Here is a 19,103-nt window from a genome sequence, read left to right as displayed (position 1 = left end):
AAAAAATTTCCCTGACTTAAACTTTTCCGAAGTACAAAATGCCTCACAATGATATGGTAATATCAGAATGATAATTCTAAAAGATCTAAGCGAGCTCAGTAACCAAGTTATTTGTGACTGGAGTTATTAAACTGTTTAGAGCGCTGGAAAACAAAATTCCTGAGCAGCATAAAAATAGTCCAAATTGTCCAAAGTTTCCCTACTTCTTCTTGATTAACTTACTTCAACTTTTCTACAATCTTTTGCCATCACCGTAAGGGTGGGACAAACCGGAATTGCCAATAGTGAGCTGGGCAATGCAGCAATTCTGCACCCACTAAGTCGGTGGGGGTTCTCATTTGCAAACACCAAGCTACCTCTTTTACGCAGCTGGTTATGTGAATATGTGAATTATGCTAAATATGCGGACATATACTCTTGCAACATTATCTGAAACTTTTGAGTATATTATGCGATAAAAAGAATTCGATCTAACGATCTAACGCAGTGACAAATTCAGGTGGTCTAGAACCTATAGTGATTCAACGATAGAATAAGTCTTGATGAGAGCAATGAGCAATACAACAATAGAATGCTAAATATTTACACCTTTTTGTCTCCCAGTTTGGAAATCACAATCCGTTTCTAAAGCCCCCAGAAGTTTCTTCTCTCTCAAGTTGGTAGTGGTATTGCTCATTGATGATAAGGTGAGTTGCGATGAGACCTTTAACGTTCGGGGAGTAACATCAAAGGAAATTGAAGGCAAACAATTTTGTGGCATTTCTTTGTAACGGAGCTAAGCAGTGATGTCTTTAGCTTCTGTTACGAGAGTAGTTACTATCTGTAAAGATGTGTAAGCACAAACCATCTTTTACACCGAATGGTATGAACAGTAAAGATGGAATAACAAATTGCTAAAAAACTTCTGGTACGAGTTATGCGCTGATCCTCCATCAGTATTCGATGAATCTTGTTTCAGAAGGAAAGAAATCCTGTATCGTTAAAGTGCTATTATCTGAAGCAAAAGGTTCATCCAACATCACAGAACGAACAGCTGGTGTCATATATGAGTCAGTGAGAAACAAAGGGATGTAAGTGGACATTTTCAAGTTTTGAATAAAACGTGTTTAAAGATAAGATCCTAGGTAGGCTTTCACTGATTTTCTTTTCTAAATCAAGCTGTATAGAAGCAACTACCAGGTCTACTAGTACCATTTCTTGCCCCAAGATAGAGGAGAGGTTCACCAACCATTTGTACTGGTTATCTCCAAATTTTTAATTTTGCCACTTACATCCCTTTGCTTCTCACTGCCTCATATGTAATAGATGGAAGATACCTGCTTGATCATATTTTTGGTAATGATATGTAAGCTTCAAGGAAATATGCCAGCAACGCAGTGTATAGGTCACTTGTAAGTATGGGAAAGCTAGTGTCATTTTTGATGGGTGCAAAGAAAGCACCACAGAAATATAATCTGCGTCCTATTACAACAGCTAAGCCTTCTGCTCTAGAAGACTTTCTGCGTCTCAAATCTTGTGCTTGCTCTGAGGGGTTCATTGGATATAGTGAATAATTGAAAAGTCTGAAAGTGGACTGAAGTGCTCAATTATATGCACAAACTGCGTTAGACATAGCTACAACAATAACGATTTTGCTGAGGATCTAGATTCCAAAAAACATCTTGATAACGAAGACTTTTTGTTACAAGCTTAGGAGAAATCATTTCAAAGCAAAAAACAGTTCAGCGTAATGTTTCTGGCCATTTAATCAAATCTGCACCATCAGAGGGGGTGGGGGGGGGAGGATAATATTTTAGTATATAATTTCGTTTAGGGACCTGAGCTACTGTTCTTATGGCGGTGGACAGTCCTGATTTAATACATTTTAGATTTGCATGAAATAATACTTCTACTTGAAATAAAAGGTGGGGGGGGGGGGGAGGTACTGAGGATTTATTTTATTTGGCAGAAAGGGGGGGGGGGGTTCTGTAGCTTTGAGAGGAGCTGCACCATCGCTCTTGGAGGATGGACATACTTGATTTCTAACTTTAACTTAGCATAAAATAATGTTTCCATATGAAATGTATGGAGGGGGGTTCGAGGGTACTGCTTCGTTTTACGGGGATAGGAGGGGCTCTGTAGCATTGGTGCGTCATGTCATCCCTCTTGGGGGTCAAACGCTTTTAATTTCATGCTTTTAAATTTAGTATAACATAATATTTTCACTTTAAATTTACTCAACAAATTCTGGAAAAATACCCAAAATAGCAATTTTTAGATGCCCCCCATTCCAAAACCCGACGCGCAATGGGGTGGGACTTTTTACCTGTTCTTATTGGGAGGGTAATAAACAATTTGCACCAGGTTTAGCTTTTTTTTTTTTGGATGTTTGGGTCCGACCCCTATTTTTACTGTACTAGGAGATATATGGTTAAGGTTTTGGCCGCCAATTTTTTTTTACAAATTTAGCAATAAAATTTTTTTTTTGCTCACTAAGGCACTATTATATTATATTTTTATTCTTTATGCAAGCTCCCTACATTTTATGCAATTCTAGATCATAGAGGCTAATAAAAATGTCTCTGTTACATTTTCGCCTCTTGACTTGGCAACTTTTTTACTTTCTGTACCTAAGTGAAAAATAAAAAATAACTTCTATGTCATCATGTTTGCTCCTCTTTTTCTGATATAACATTTTAATGAGCATATATATGTGTTCAACAGTTGATTTTACATTTTGCTTTTATTTATTTTATTTTGTTGGTGGATTATTTGAATGAAACTTTTTGCGTTATTTAACAGCTTGTTTGTAAACTTGGCGGCTTATTTTACAATTTAATGCATTTCTTTAATAATGTTGAGACTTTTTTTTTTCATTTTAATGAAACTCTTAGTCTTGTTTTAGAGCTTATTTCATAAAGGCTTGTTTGCAGCAAAATAACACATGATATCACCCAAGAAGTAGTTTCTATGCTACATTGATCAAACAGGATGGCAATAACTTGACTTGATTTTCTTAACGCCTAGTGGCGCATGAGGCCGCTGGCGTAACATTCCATCCCGACCGGTTTAATGCGCCTCCCTGGCACTCCCCCAGCTTGCCCAACAGAAGGCATTTCTTTCTTGAATGGCTATCTGATGCCAGGCTAGTTTCGGACGCCCGCGCTTCCTTCCTCTTGCCATCAGGGGTCCACGTGAGAGCAGTTCTTGTAGGGTCTATTGCCTGCATTCTGAGAACATGTCCTATCCATGACATTATGTGCTTTTTTATCAGTGTGGTTATCGGCTTGCAATTTGTACATTTGTATAGGTCTATATTCGATATTTTATTTGGCCAGTATATGTTTAATATTTTTCTCAGGCTTTTAGTTTGAAAGGCATCAAGCTCTTTTATTTGCTGTCTAGTGAGCTTCCATGTAATGCTGCCATAGAGTAGGACCGCTCTAACTTTTGAATTGAAAATTTGTATTTTGAGTTTTGTGTGTATGCTGTTAGATCTCCATATTTTATACAGATTTGAAGGTACATTGAGCTTTTTTAATTCTTATTAATAAATCATTATTTGTACCTCCCTCAAATGAAACATATGCCCCAAGGTAAATAAAATTGTCGACTTCATCTATTTCCTTTCCATTTATATAATTTTTTTCATTTTTGTTACTTTTGATTTTCATCATCTTTGTCTTGGCTTCATTTATTTTCAATCCAACTTTTCCTGCACTTTCTTCCAGCTTACTTTTTGACTTCATAGTTTCAAGGTTTGACAATAGTACGAGTCATCTGCACAGTCTAAATCAAGATGATCATGCAAAGTCTATCTTATTCCAGTTTTATATTGTTTCAGGGTGTGTCTCATTGTCCAGTCAATTAGTATGTTGAATAACAGTCCTGACAGCATGCATCCCTATCTTACTCCAGTTTTTATTGCAACAGTCCATAGATCTTCAAAATTTTTCAAAGAGACTCCCTATTTATGCTGTCAAAAGCTTTAGCAAAATCAATAAAGTTATGGTATAATGTTGAGTTGAATCAAATGCTTTGCTCTATTATAATTTGAAGTATGAAGATTTCATTCAGGCTTTAGAGTCGGTAGGACGGCAATAAACAAAGCGATAAAAGATCACAAAGATTTAAATCAAGCCAAGTGACGTGCCACGGAAAAGTTGCCAATTCTCTGTTTATTATATTTCTATTTGTGTAGAAAAATGTCTAAAAAGCTATCAATTTGAAGAAGTATTGCTTCTAATGCTATTTGTTATTGCAATTAAATGCTAATGCTATTTGTTATTTGTTGTCAAGTATTATGTTATTATTATATTCTGTTGACCAATTTTTTTTCAACGCAGGAATTACAAGAAAGTAACTTCAGAAAAGATGATTTAATAAGAGAGCTTAGAGCAAAAATACAATCATTAGAAGATGAAGAGAGAAGATTAAATGTAAAACTTAATGCTATCAAACGTCAAAGAGATGATTTGGAATCTGAAGTTAGGCATAAGGGTCAACTAAAAAATAAAATTACTGAATTAGAGAACGAATTGTACAATCAAAAACAGGCTATGCACAAACAGCAAAATGAAATTGAAGCTCATCATAAGGAAAAGGTAAGTTTTGTACTCTCACCTCATACATGCCAACTTTTGAGCATTTGGCTTGAAATTTACTCATTTTCACCGCTGGTACGCTTTTACATTCCAGTCTTTATGTTTTTTTTTTTTTTTTTGGTGAGGATTTTCACTCTGACCTTTTTTTCCTTGCCCTTTTGAAAATTCATTCAGTTACATCTGAGTATGAACAAATACTAATTGCAAAATTTGGCCATGATGCTCACCAAAGGTATAGTTAGTGAAGATAATAATATTGTTATTTATTTATTTTTTTTTTTTTTTTTTTTGTGAAATGATGAAGAACGTTTAGGATGGAGTTAAATTTCAAGTCGCTTTGTTCTGGGGGAGGGGGAGAATTAGGCATAAGGCCAGGCGCCTGGATTTACATACAAGCTAAACAAGCTACAGATTAGGGCCCTGCTTTGCTAGAGACCCTTAACTCCTGGATATTAGTATGATTTGTTCTGGAAAAAAAAGGAAAAGTACTTGAAAAAATAAATTTCGTTTTCTATTGCTTGAAAATTTGGAAAAGTGTGGCTACAAAGTTCAAATGGGTAGGATGAAGGAATACAAATAATATGTCAAATTCAGTTCCTTGCTTTATCCTACACCAAATATGTAAAAACCATGGTTCTTACGTTTCTGAAACATATTACAAATTTTTGAGACTCGCATGTTTCATATCTTGCTATTTATATAATTCCGAATGCAGTATTTTGGAACTTCTTTAGGTGCTTTTATCTTACTTCTGCATATTGTCAATATGTTTAGCATGGAAAAAAATGCACTAACTTTATTCCTTTTCATTTTCTGTCCCACTTGCAACTTAAGAGAAGTTGTTGTCATGAGAAATCTATATTGTTTTTCCTTTTAAATTTAAAATAACTGTTTCTTACAAAGTTAGAACTGGAGTGTAAAAATGTACAATCAAGTACTAAAATATCAGAGACTGGAAAATACAAATGAAGTGAGTTAAATATTTTCAATTGTTCTATAGTCCTTGAAAATAATGAGATAAGTCTTTGAAAATCGAGCAAAGTTGGGCTCCAATTGTATTTCTTATCAAGTGTATAAATTATAAATTGTTCAAATGGGCAGCATGTTACTCTCTTCTTACCTATTTTCTAAATCTGTACACCATTTCTTTTAAAGCATTTTTTACAATTGATTATTTTATATTTAATTCATTGTTGTATTTGTCGGTGGGTTGGAGGAGTGATTAAAAACTAATTGTACCGAAAGCCAATATGAGCAAATAATAATGCATTCTTTTTTCTTCCCGCCCTCTTTCTCTCTGTCAACTGCTGTCGATGATTTGTCAAATCACAAACAATTTTTACTGTGCATTATTTAAATTTACGAAAGTGTATAGAACTTTTAAAAAGTTGTTTATTTCTGTGCTGATATTTTTGTAGTTCAAACTACATCTTATGTGGCTTCAAAATGCAGAATTTTATATTTATTTTGCAAACTTTCCTCTGGGGGCGAAACCCCCGGGTCCCTTACAATTGGGAATATTCTATACTCCACTTAAACGGGAGTCTTGAGTCCCTCTCTCGATACTATTCCCTCTCTTAAGGCCAATCCAAAAATGCATATCATGGAAAAAACAATTAAAAAAGTAAAAGTATTGCTGTATGTATCAGAGGAAAGAGACAAACATATTAAAGGGGGAAAAAATAAAATAAATGTTTCTTACACCAACGAGAGAAATGTTATTCAAACCAGGGCTGCGGAGTCAGAAGAAAATTGCCTGACTCTGACTCCATGATTTTGAAATGTCCGACTCTGGCTTTATTTTTTTTCAAATCACTCCCGCCCCTCATCGGAAGGGGGAAACCCCTAAACAGAGATTGAAATATCAATTGCTTTTTATGAAATTTTCACGTTGTATTTTATTGTAAACTTAAGATGCATACAACGTCAGGAATTCTATTTGAAAATTAAATTATTCAATAGTTGCAATTTCTAAAGTGAGGTTACTTAAAAATCCCATTTTTAAAAAAACTTAAAAGGAGTAATTTGCTCCCCTGTAATTTTTAACAAATAGATGTTGATCAAATCCTATGCTTTCAATTTTTGAAAGCACAGAGAAGAATGAGAGAAAGTTTTTTGAGAGAAAAAAACTTTTTTGCGAAAGCAAAAAACTTTTCTTGAGAGGGGCGATCCCCCCCACCCCCCTCCCAGGTGACACCCGTATGGTGGATGACACCTAAACTTAATTTCAGAGTTTATAAAAATTGAAATACTTTGATTCTGAAAAATGTCCCCAATAAATCTTAAATTTCATCTTAAAAATTTCAACAAAAATATTGCACTATATTGCGGAGAGAGGTCAGGTACATGTACATCTGGAGTAAATTTTACACAAAATGCGGTGGTATGTAGCTTTGTACGAATAGCTTTTACTATACCTACATTTCTTGGCTGAATTTTTAATTTTAATTTCATTGGATTAACTACAGTTATTGATAACCAATATGTTGTAACCAATAAATCATGTACTAATTTGATTTTGTACTTTTCAGTGATAACCAAGCTTTCCTAGATAAAATCTTTAAATTGGAAAAAAAAACATTTATGTTTTATCGCATCTTTTGGATTTGCACTTTTGTGCCAACACATATTTGAATTTACCAAGCACCCTCAAAAGTTTCCCGACTTGCTCAAGCGATACATACATTCCTTTACTATTTCATGACTGAGATGCAGGTAAAAGACATTACTATTATTTGAAAGTGCTTACTTAGAAAATGTTAGGCAACAAAACTGTTCGTCAACAGTTGCTATCAGTTAAGTAAAGTTAGAAATAAGCAAGCTGGGAGACGGCATAGGTAGCTGTTACAGAAAGTTCAATAAACATTCAAGCCAGCTGGTTTTCACAATGACAGTTATTTTCTTATTAGTAGGCTTTAAACATGCAATCAAATTAATTGGTAGTCAGTTTTTTTTAATGCAAGGAAAGTCAGTGAAAATTAAAGCAAAAAAAAGATACCCGGAGTCGGCAGTTTTTCGAACGACTCCCGCTCCTTCACCCCAAAATCAGCCCAACTCCGACTCTTCGACACCGACTCCAACTCCACAGCCCTGGTTCATGCTACGAAAGGGGACCCCATACCTGAAACAGTTAAGGGCCCTATTAAGTTTAAGGCTGGAATTAATGGAAATTACTCTAATGCTAAGATTGCTTTCATCCTTTCTCAAAGTTTAGACAATCATGACAATTATTTATTGCAATTGTGAAATATTTAACTTTGTTAATAATATGATTAATTAATTTTATTAATCTAAAAATGTTTTACATAAAAAATCTTTTTTGTGCTAAATCAAAAGACTTTTTCTATTAATTGTAAAAAATAGTTTTAAATAAATTTTTATTAATAATATAAAGCGGAAGAGTTCGTTTGTTTGATATGCTAATCTCAGGAACTACTGGTTGAAATTGAAAAATTCTTTTTGTGTTGAATAGTCCATTGTGTATTGCACAAACCAGTGTACATCTCATGTCAATAAACAGGTTTAGAATTTTTCTCTAAACGGTTTCATCGACACTGCACTGATTACAGATCCAAGCATTAATGTACAGACACCTATCTACAATCATTATTGTTTTAATCTTTAATTTTTTCATAAAAACGTTGAATTAGCAGTTTGTCAAGCTGTTGGGGCTTAGCAACGATGGCGAAATAATTATAGGAAACTTTTTAAGCAAACAATGGTGAAAGTATCTTAAGTTGACAAAGACCTTCACTCGTTCCAAAATATGCAGAAAGTGTAAAAAGATTTTATAGCTCTTACCGGAAAATATTTTGATAAACATAGCTTTGCAAATCACTTGCGAAATAAAAAAAGCATAGTTCAAAGCGCAAAGTAGCAACAAAAATTGCAGATACGTATTTTGGTGTTTCCAGAAATCCATTTTAAAATAAAAGATGTGAGCTTGTGGAATATATGCGTGACTTTGCTTTTAATAACTCATATCTTTTTGCATCGAGAAGATATGCTCAAAGTTTAGTTGTATAAAGCAATTATAGTTCATTTTGTAAACTATTTTTCGGTGATCCAGAGGTAAGACATCTGTTTTCCATTTCAAAAATGGTAAATTCGATTCCTATATAGTGTAAAATTACATAACTAAATTTTTATTAAAAAAAAATAAACAAATAAAATTGACTTGACGTCAAACATTTTGAAAAAGAAATAAATAAATAAATTACTGTCAATTAAACATTGCCCTACAAAGCAATACCAAGGTGAAAATAAAATAAAAATGATTTTGAATATCTAAAATGAAAGTCGTAAAATCAAAAGACATAAAACTATTTTAAAATTCAGAAATTTAATGAGACAGAAAGAACCAGGGAATATTTTAAGGAAATTTGACTTTGTGGGCAACTCCAACTTTCTCAAAAGGGGGTAGGGATTGTAAATGTGCAGTTAATGCTAGTTAAATAATCGCCAAAAAAGAGTTGGGGTGTGAAAATTGGAAAAAGGAAAATTATTGCTAATGGTCATTTTGTTCGATAGGAAAAGAGTGTAAAGAACATAAAACGCTGTAAAATAGTTCAAACCAGTGGTTGGAAAAACTACTTTTTTTGTAGCGAACTACAACTACTTCATTACAAAAGTAGTTAACTACAACTACTTTTTTCAAAATGTAGCAACTACAAACTACTTTTGAAAAGTAGTCGCTACTTCGCTACTTAAAAAATAATTGAATGAAAAGCATACACATACACACCGTTTGAGGATTGAACGAAAAAATTCAAAAAGTGCTTTAGATTAATAAATGGGCTCATTGGAACAAGGAATATCACTTATTCTTTCAATGGATTGATGAATGGATAAACTGAACCAATTTGTCATTAAAACCATTTTTTCCGATTTTATGAATATTCACTGCAAGAAAGGATTTAAAAAAGTTAAACGATTCCAACCTTCAAGTTTTTTATCCTTTCCTGACAGTGAATATTTCATTCAAGAAGTGCAACTCGGCTACTTGAAAATATAAATAGATGCAGTCATAACTTGATTAAAATTTTACATAGATATACATATATGTACATAAAATTGATTTGATGGTGAAAAACATCTTTTAAACAAATGAGAAACTTTAATTTTTATCATAAGTAGAGTAAATTTTATAGGAGCTTATATTTTGTAGGAATTAGTTAATTGATTTTGAACTTCAAGCTACTGGTTCGGACCTGGACATCATCTCTTTTCTTACGCTTCTGATAAAACAAAATAAAAGCATTTTTCAATTTCAATGAGTGACCTCAAAAACTTACAATATTTAATCCTTTTATTTTGTTGATATATCAACACTACATCAGTAAAAAAAGAAAAAATAAAGAATTAGGAAAAATATCCCAAATTTGAATTGAAAAAGGGGTTTCCTTGAAACCTTGAAACACGTGTATTCGGAAATCTGTTTATTTGTGCTGAACAACGTTGGATATTTGCTGTTATAGCTAAGAATGTTTACTTTACTTCAATGTGCAATTTTAAACTACATTGAACTTGCGCTACAATGTGATTCGACTCACGCGAAATGGCTAAATAGTGAACTTTTCTCCAGTAACGAATTTTAGGGCTAACGCGAATTCCCCATCCTGCAACACGAAAATATTCGGGAGGGAATCGCAAGTCTTAAGTATCTTCTTCTTTATTGGCCACTAAATATTAGTTTCGTGAATGGACTTTCCCTTCAGCATCACTGAAAGCAAAAGTACTCTGCACTGTACTTGTCGAAACATCACTTTGTTAATTTACAAATTGCTGCTCCACAACTCTCAAATTTTAAATATGAAGTTGATGCAACATAATTTCACATAAGTGGGCCGTTTATATAAAGTTTTAAAATGGAAGGAAAAAAAGAAAGTTTCTGTCAACTAAAAAATTTAAAGATTTCCGATATGCTTGAACAACTAAAAAGTGCGTCGAAATTAATTACTGTATCTACTGTAAAGTACCATTGTAGTACTGCATTTTATTATTGCTACATACTATATGTACGTACCGTACTGTTTCATTTTATGTCATTCTCTCCCATTGATTTTGTGCATCCTAACCGCATTTAACAGTTTTTTTTTAATACAGAAAAATTTCAGTTCTCCAACTTTAAGCTCGGTAATAGGAATTTAAGAAATCGGTTAAAGCAGTTTGAAGGATGTTTTCAAATGTCTAAAATGATATTATGTTCATAAAATATCGTATACCCCTTTCCACAACGCAAAATTTTAACCTATGCGAGAAGTCTTGGAACGCATCCCTTGCGAAAGTTGAGATTCGGCTGCATATGTCGATGACATTGATATCGAAAGCTTAGCTGGCAAAGTTTGCATGAAACGGAAAAATTTCCGTCATCATACGTAATATTTGTTGTCAGCCGGCCAAAGCAGTTCAATATCATTCTCTTCCATAACATTTACAGTAGCTTCCATATTAGCCGGATATTGACGTATAAAATGTTCATCCACGGGACATTCTCTGCTGACAGAAAATACTAACGTGGTACGTGGTACTACTTGTCAGTAATCACATATTCTTTTCTTTCTAAGTCATGCTCCACTCAAAGCGAATATTGCGGAAATGTGAAAATTTCAGTGCCAAACAAACTAATGGCGTCAAACAGATTGAAATTATGGCGTCAAAATATGTTTGATGTCAACTCATATTTTTCAGTCTTTTGAATCTGATTGATGCAAGTTGTACTCGCATAAGACTTACTTGCACTAGTCAGATTGTTTGAAACCTCGTTTTTTATTTATTTATTTATTTTTTTTTTTTTAAACTTTATTCAAAAGTAGTTTTTAGAAATCGCTACAAACTACTTTTTTTGTAGCTAACTACTCGGTACTCTACTTATTTTCAAAAGTAGTGCGCTACACTACAAACTACTAAAAAATGTAGCTACTTCAGTAGCGTCGCTACTTGTAGCGCGCTACTTCCGACCACTGGTTCAAACAGTCACTCAGTTTTTGAATTTTTTTAACTCCATTCATTATAATACAAACATTCATTTTCATTTTAATGCAACCAAATTCAAATAACATTGTCTTTTTCAAAAAAAGATTTCTTATAAAACTTCTCTTTGTAAAGTTCAGCTTCTAGTTTTCCTTCTCTTCGGTTTTTAATTTGCAGAAATTTTATGACGGAGGGCCGCGGGTTGAAAAAAGCCGTCCCACAGCCATTTAGAGCAATGTTCAATCTTTTGTTTATTGTTTCAATTGTTGTTCCAGCACGATGGTCCGATTTGACTATATTATAATTGGAAACTACCTGCTCCACATGCATCGAACGGGGAGTTGCCACGTTAAGTGTTCCAAGCAACTTTTTTGAGTGGCCCTTTGGATATGACGAACATTTTCTTTAGTCTTGTGGAAGTGCAGGAACTAATGTCCGAATTAGCTGGGAGAGTTGGAATTTGATCAATCCGCGGTTAGTTTTCACATACCGAATCTGCAAATTCAGAAACTTCCTTCGCAAACAGTTTGGAAAGTAAATTTTCTCCGATGGAGATTATTTCTGCCGCTGATCCTGCAACGCATAAGGCTTTGGAAGTTTTTAAAGTTTCAGCCTGTTTGCCATTAACTCTATCTTTAAGAATATTTATTGATGATAGGACAATTTCTTGTCTTATTGATTCAAAATGTCTTGAAAATGTTGTGACATTAGAATTGACTTTCTCCCGACGTTGAAGTATCTTCTTTTATGGTCATCTTTCTTTTCTTCTCCCAAGCTTTGAAACCACTGGGATAAGGTGCATTTATCATTAACTCCAGTTTAGTTATGGCTATATTCAAAACTGTGATGATGTCTGATAGAATGATATTGCTTTTTTGAAAACTTTCTTGGAGGCTTTGAAATATGCGGCAAATGTCGCCTATGACTTTTCTATCATGCTTGCTTCTTCATTAGAACCATTTGAATCTAGTTTCTTTTTCTTAGGTTCACCAAAAAATGCATCTTTAATAGAAATTTGCTGCTGTGATTTTCTTTTCGCACTCATACTTGCATACTCGATCGAATGCAACTGCAACACAGAATGTAATAGAGAGCGTAAAAACGTATGCTTCATATGGCCACGCACTACAAGCTTTGTACAGGACATGTGGAGCCGGTTTCACCTTAAAAAAAATTTCTACGGGAAGATTACATGACGTCAATCCACAAAACTCTGTACGTGTTACGTGCTGCCATCTATGAGTTTTGGAGTGCGAGACATTGTTGTTTAATAGTGTTATTTATTTAAACTTTTCCTTGTGGGAACAGTTAGGGGTCACGCTTCCATTTTTTACAGAAAAATAAAAAATACATAGAAACACATAACCGATGGTAAAATTTAGGAAAATGTAGGTGGGCAATTTTAATTGACTGTGGGGCCAATTATATTTGACTGTGTGGGCAATTACCCAAAAAAAAAACCATTCAAATATGCCCTGGAAAGAACGACATAGAATAAATACCATCACTAAAAAGATCTGCCGTTCATTTTAAGGAGTCTGTCTTTTAGAACCCTTTGTTAATGAACGACACATCCCTATTTTGTATTTTTAAACCTTTTTTTTTTTTGGTCATTTCTTACTGGGGGGTGTTAGAATCTGTTAGTAAGTATCGTCCACAACATTTAATATTTTAAAATTGTATGCATAATTTGTAAAATTAAAACAAACAAGTTTAAGTAAAACTAAAAAAGATGAAAAACCACTTGAGTTACATCATGATGTATTACAACATCGTGATGTAAGGCTTACAATGTGGAAATTCCTACATAGCCCAGCCCTATTATGTATTAAACTAATTTATATATATAGTTTCAACACAATTTTAACAACTTTTAGAGTTTATTTTCTGTTGTTTTTTTTTTTAATTTTAGAGAGGATTGGAAACTGAAGTTGAACGGTTAAAAGTTCAAATCAGTATTGAAGCTAAAAGTTATGAAAGCTTGAAAGAAGATCTAGTTAAATCAAATGATATCCTTATGAAGCTCCAAGTGGAAGTGAAATGTAATCGTGAAAGAGTAAGTTTTTGTGTGTGTGTGTGTGTGTTGTTGTTGTTAGCTTTTGCTATGAAACCTATCTAATACATGCTCTTACAGGAACTACTCATGGAACCACTCACTACAGGAACTCTAATAATGCTCTTACAAAAACCACCTTTTGTTCCTGTAAGAGCAGGGGTGCCCACCAGAGGGGGATTATAGTGCAGACTGAAACATGAAATTTTTAAGAGGAGTTAAATTGAGAGGGTTTATGTTTTTATTTGAAGTCACTCAGTATTAAGAAGGTTTGACATTGTACTTTAGGCCTTGGGTTGTTAGAGTTTCAGCCAGTGGTGGTTTTAACCCTTGATGAAACCGGCTTGGATAAAATCAGTTTTGTCCAGTTTTTGCCATTGGACGTGCATATCTTTACTAATAATAAAGCTCAGTCTCTCTGTCTGGAGGATGTCTGGATCTCTGTGACGCGCACAGCACCTAGACTGTTCGGCCGATTTTCATGAAATTTGGCACAGTTAGTTTGTAGCATGAGGGTGTACACCTCGAAGCGATTTTTGAAAATTCGATTTTGTTCTTTTTCTATTTTAATTTTAACCCGTTCACACCCAGGGTCTCTTCGGTGAGACTCAACGATTCCTCTCTTATCAGCCCAGCGGCACTTCTCTGCTATGCGCTCTGATCGATACTTACGTCCCAGCGTCACATATATGCTTTCTCGAAATGGAACGATTGAATTGAATATTTGAACGATAATAGATGGCGCTAAATGGCAATAATTTCCCATATTCGAGTCACGTGCTGTTTGACCTTCATGTACAGGCTCCAGTGTCTTATTTGGGCCTCTCATTAGGATAGATGTAAACAGACAGTGAATCATTGCTCTGCGCATATGATTTTTAGGTCTCAACTGCTCTTGTTTATATCTTTGCTTCTTTTTTTGTTACGAGTAATTGAAAGAGATTTACATCTAGTTGAATAAATTATGGGGAAGGGGAGGATGGTTAAAATACTTTTGCTTATGTGTTCCAGACTATTAGGATTCTCCCGCTCAATTAAAGTACACAAATGATTTAAAGGGGCATTGAAGTTCATGATTATTTTTGAATCCTTTCTGATTTTGTTCTTTTTTATTTATTCTTTTTCATTTGGAGACTGGAAAACTGCAATAAAAATGGTTAGTGAAGTGAGTTAAGTGGAATGTTTTCGAGTGCATTAATGAAGTGGTTTTGAAACTTGTCGTCTGGGAATTTAACTAGTTTAAATTCTTTGAACTAAGTTCTTTTAATTAAAATTACATTTTTTACAAATTATTTTAGCTACATTTCTTTTTCTTTGATTCCACACTCATGATGTCTAACTTTGTTTTTGTGTGCATATCATTTAGTTTTGTGCGCATAGTTAAAATTTTAGTATTCTACTTATTTTACTCTCTTCTAATAATGTCGTATTCTTTGTAATCAGTAGTACATTGTTTACGCAATTAAAAATTTGAAGTCATTATTTTGAAATACTGACTTTATATGAATATTTTTGTAAAGTTAGACTTAACTGCTGTAAATGCTGGGGCCGATGGCGGCGTTCCATTTCGGAACGTTCGGTCCCGTAGCTGCACTTTGTTTTCCTTTCACTGGTCCTCAAGGTGTTAAGAACATTTTCCGGAGCAAAATTATCATAAGATGAACGAGTAAATTACAAAATTATCATGACGTGAAATGGGAGAGCCAATGAACATAGCCAATTGGTGAGAAATCCGTGATCCATTATTTGTAAATATACAGGCGAACCGAATGACCTTTTAATTTTCAACTATGAGCAAAGCCGTGCGGGTACCACTAGTAGGAAATAATAAAGAAAAAATCAAAATAAATGAGTAGGGGAAGCTAGACCAACCCACGGACGGTTGTACCTACAGATGTTGGTTGGGAAATTCTGGGTATCGTCGAGAGAGATCCTAATTTGGGTTCAACGTGTGTGTCACAGCCCTCTCCAGTACCACAGGAAGTTTCAACGCCATCAAATGAACATTTAAGATTCTTTTGCATTTTTTCGGTTTTAGTAGGATCTAAGTAAAAAATAACATGATCCATTTCTTTTTTTTTTCGTCCGTCGTGTATTGTATTATTCATTTTTGTTGTAGGTATCATGACTCCCTATATTTTGAAGGTTTTGTTTCTGATTTTTAATGTTATAAAACTGGTCCTGTCGATGTGACTGTCTTGCAAAACCAAAATGGCGTATCTTTGTACCCAAGGACAAATAACCATATGTGCCCACGGTCAGCAATTTTTAGTCTCCTTGGGTCACATGTGAGTCTTCTTACTAAGTGAAGTACCTCAAAATGGTGCCTTATCATCAACGTCCGAAATTTGTTTTCAACAATGATGATGAATGTGAAGTAGGGCTCGAAGATAAGTGTTGAAGTAACTCCCACCTGTTGTAGGATCTACAGACCGACAATCCCACCTGTTTTCATTTAAAGTTTACTTTTCTAGATTTTCGTTGGTTTAATCTGAACTGAGTTTTTTTTTGTAATGGGCTAATTTTCGTTAAAGGTTTCAATTTGCATATAAATTGAGGTTATAATGTAGGTAAATAGAGAGCCATAATATCATGAATCTAGTTATTGTTTTGTTTAAAAACATATTAATTATTCATAACATCATTAACTCTCCTTAGAGTAATAACATTTTTAAAGAGTTCACTAATTTTAAAAATTAAGGAAAGTTTTTTAAAAAAGGGAAAAAAAACCTCGATTAATTTTCAAAGTTTAATTTCTGTTAGATATTTTATTAAATGTTATTTTTAATGGATGTTTGAAGTATTTCCATATAAAATGGCTTATGAAAATGTACTTAGTATAATTGAGTTCCTCAGACCTATTTATATATATATATTTTTGTATGTCCATGAGTACAAAGGCGCTTGTCCACGAGGTGAACAGGGTGTTGTACCCATGGACAACAAAAAAAAAAAGGTTACGTTTAGTGCATTTATTCAAAAAGGAGTTTTCACTTTTTATTAATTTTCAGATGTTTTTAAGGACCTGAGCTTTTGTGTTTCTTGGGATCTACAGGTATGCAACACATTGCTGCAAAGTCTTGTTAAACTCAAATGCATCAATACAGTATCAAACTTGTAACTATAATTCTAGCAAACTGAACCTATCAACATTTTGAAGGCTATGCAGATCCTAATCCTAAAATTATGTCGCTGCCAAGTTAAGTTTGTCCAAACTCTAGAGTGTCCCGAGTTCGATGCAAATCCGTTGAAGATCTCTCATGTTCATTGATGATGACAAGGTGCGTTAAATATGTTCGTGGTCACTAAGTCCTCCGGTTCCCATTCCCAATCAATACCTTTGTTGGGGATCTCGATCAGGGGTTGCTTGGCTCTTGATCGGGCTGAAAAAACTTGTCTCCAGGGCCCCATTCAACCGGTTAAAACATGTATAGTGGTAGGTATGGGGGACCCTGAATGGTAATGAAATGTAACAGGACTCCCATGAGACATTCTGATTTGAGCAGCTTGTGACTGACACTCTGAACATTTCACTACAACAACAAATAATGGTTTTATAATACAATTAGGTTGATATGATATTCTGATATAACAAAATCATTCCAGTCTCAATTTGGTCACAGTTACTTTGCTTCCAAATTAAAAAAGACATCAGTTTGTGATGCCACTGCAAGAAGACAGTGATGTAACAGGACATCTTGCAACAATCACAAAAAGGTTGCATCTCAAATGTTTTAAGGAATTTATTTGTTCTGCTAAAATTTTGCATTTGAATTCTTTTGTTAATGACAGAATAATAAATAGACTAGTTTGGTTTTAGAAAAAAAAGCAAAATATTCTGCATCAAATTACGTAAGGGTCACAATTTTATGTCTTTACAACATTACAAAGCGATTGGATCCAGTTCAGTTATTACAGTGATGTTGCAGTGAAATCACATAAAAATCACAAATGTGTCAAAATGTGACTTCTTCTCTTTGGTGACTTCTTTTTGTTTGGTTTGATCACTATGACAATTGTCACTCGCAGTGATGTCACTGTGACTTTACCATGACAGGTTGTGAATATTCTTATGGAGTAAAATATTCTAATTGTAAATTCACATGCACCCCAAAGCAGAATACTACAGAACAGATGCCTGAGCTGCAGAACAATTCTGTTCAAATATGAGAGGAAAACTGCAAATTTCAGGGAAATTTCTGCAGAAAATCTGCAGAAACTGTAGTGCAGAAAACCTGTAGAAACATCGGTGCCAAAAATCTACAGAAACTGCAGTGCCAAAAATTTGCAAAAACTGCAGTACCAAAAATTTGCAGAAACTGCAGATTTTCTTCAAATATCTTCCAACTCAAGGTAGAATTTTGCAGAAATTCTGTTTCTTAAAATTACAAGAAAATCTAAAATTCTCACAAATTACTATAATTTGACAGAAAGCTCACGATGTTGAATTCAATAAGTCCTTTGTAGAACTTTCTCAATCGATCTTCATCCAGTACAATTTCCACCATACACATATGTTTTGGAAACATGCCAACATTGAAACACGTTCATCGACGGAAATTGCGTGTCTTGTTTGAGATTTCAATCCCATTGCATCCAGAAAATATTTCAATTGTTTAGAAAGTTTTGAAGTGTTTTATTATATGCTACCCAAAATCGACTCATTTATTGATTATTTTAGTTATTTATTTATTTAGTAATATTATTTTAATGGCTCCTTCATGCCATGTAAAATTAACCAAAAAAATGGTTTGACAAAGCATATAAACTATTTTTGGAGAATCTCAATCTGTTTAGGTTTGACACCTAGTTAACTTTTTTTTTTGATTTTATCGTTTTCATGACCAACTAGTTTTCCAAGTTCAGTGCTCTTTAATTAGTCATTTGGTTTGAAAGCTTTGATGTTTCCAGAAATATCTCATTTTCACAGAAATAAATAGCAACAGCCCAGTTAAAAGAAAAAAAAAACTCTTATATGAATCAATTTTGATTTTTGGCACCCAATTTGTGGAAAATGTCACTTTTTTTCACATAAAATGCTTGAAGTATTTGCAGAACAATTTTGGTCAAATGATTTTACCTTGTAGAACATCGTAAAGTATCCTGCTTTGGGACACATGCAGCATGGGGTAATGCATCGTGCATAGCACTAGATTATCAAGTTATGATGTTTATGCATTTGCAGTAAGTTCAGTGTATTATATGCTCCCTCGCTTTTTGTCTGTAAAAAATCTATCTGATTGGTTGTGTTTCAATTTAACTCCCTTGTATTATGAGTTTATGATCACTATTTGTATTATGAGCACTATGTGGTTATCCCAACATTTATAATACTGATAAGATTTCTGTCATTTCTCTCACAAGCACAACCTCCAGATTTCACACCAGTTGAGAGCATACTTTTTTGTGGATATTTATTAACAGGTCCTGCAATTTCTCAAGTTCTATGAAGGATTAAAGTTTAGTGTAGAGTTATTGCTTAACACTACTGCAAA

General features: G+C 33.9%; 1 protein-coding gene across 1 annotated transcript in view; it reads left to right on the top strand.

Moving 5' to 3' along the window:
* The window catches only part of LOC129216392 (spindle assembly abnormal protein 6 homolog), a 70,289-nt gene that overhangs the window by 26,024 nt on the left and 25,162 nt on the right, over positions 1–19,103 (top strand). Inside the window, exons 8-9 of the mRNA XM_054850607.1 lie at positions 4,326–4,583; positions 13,468–13,611. Coding sequence (XP_054706582.1) covers positions 4,326–4,583; positions 13,468–13,611 — 402 coding nt within the window. The remainder of the gene's footprint in view (positions 1–4,325; positions 4,584–13,467; positions 13,612–19,103) is intronic.

Source organism: Uloborus diversus, chromosome 2 (assembly GCF_026930045.1).
Source record: "Uloborus diversus isolate 005 chromosome 2, Udiv.v.3.1, whole genome shotgun sequence".
NCBI classification, from domain to species: domain Eukaryota; kingdom Metazoa; phylum Arthropoda; class Arachnida; order Araneae; family Uloboridae; genus Uloborus; species Uloborus diversus.
Note: the sequence above shows the minus strand (reverse complement) of the source record. Positions and strands in the feature narration are given on the sequence as shown.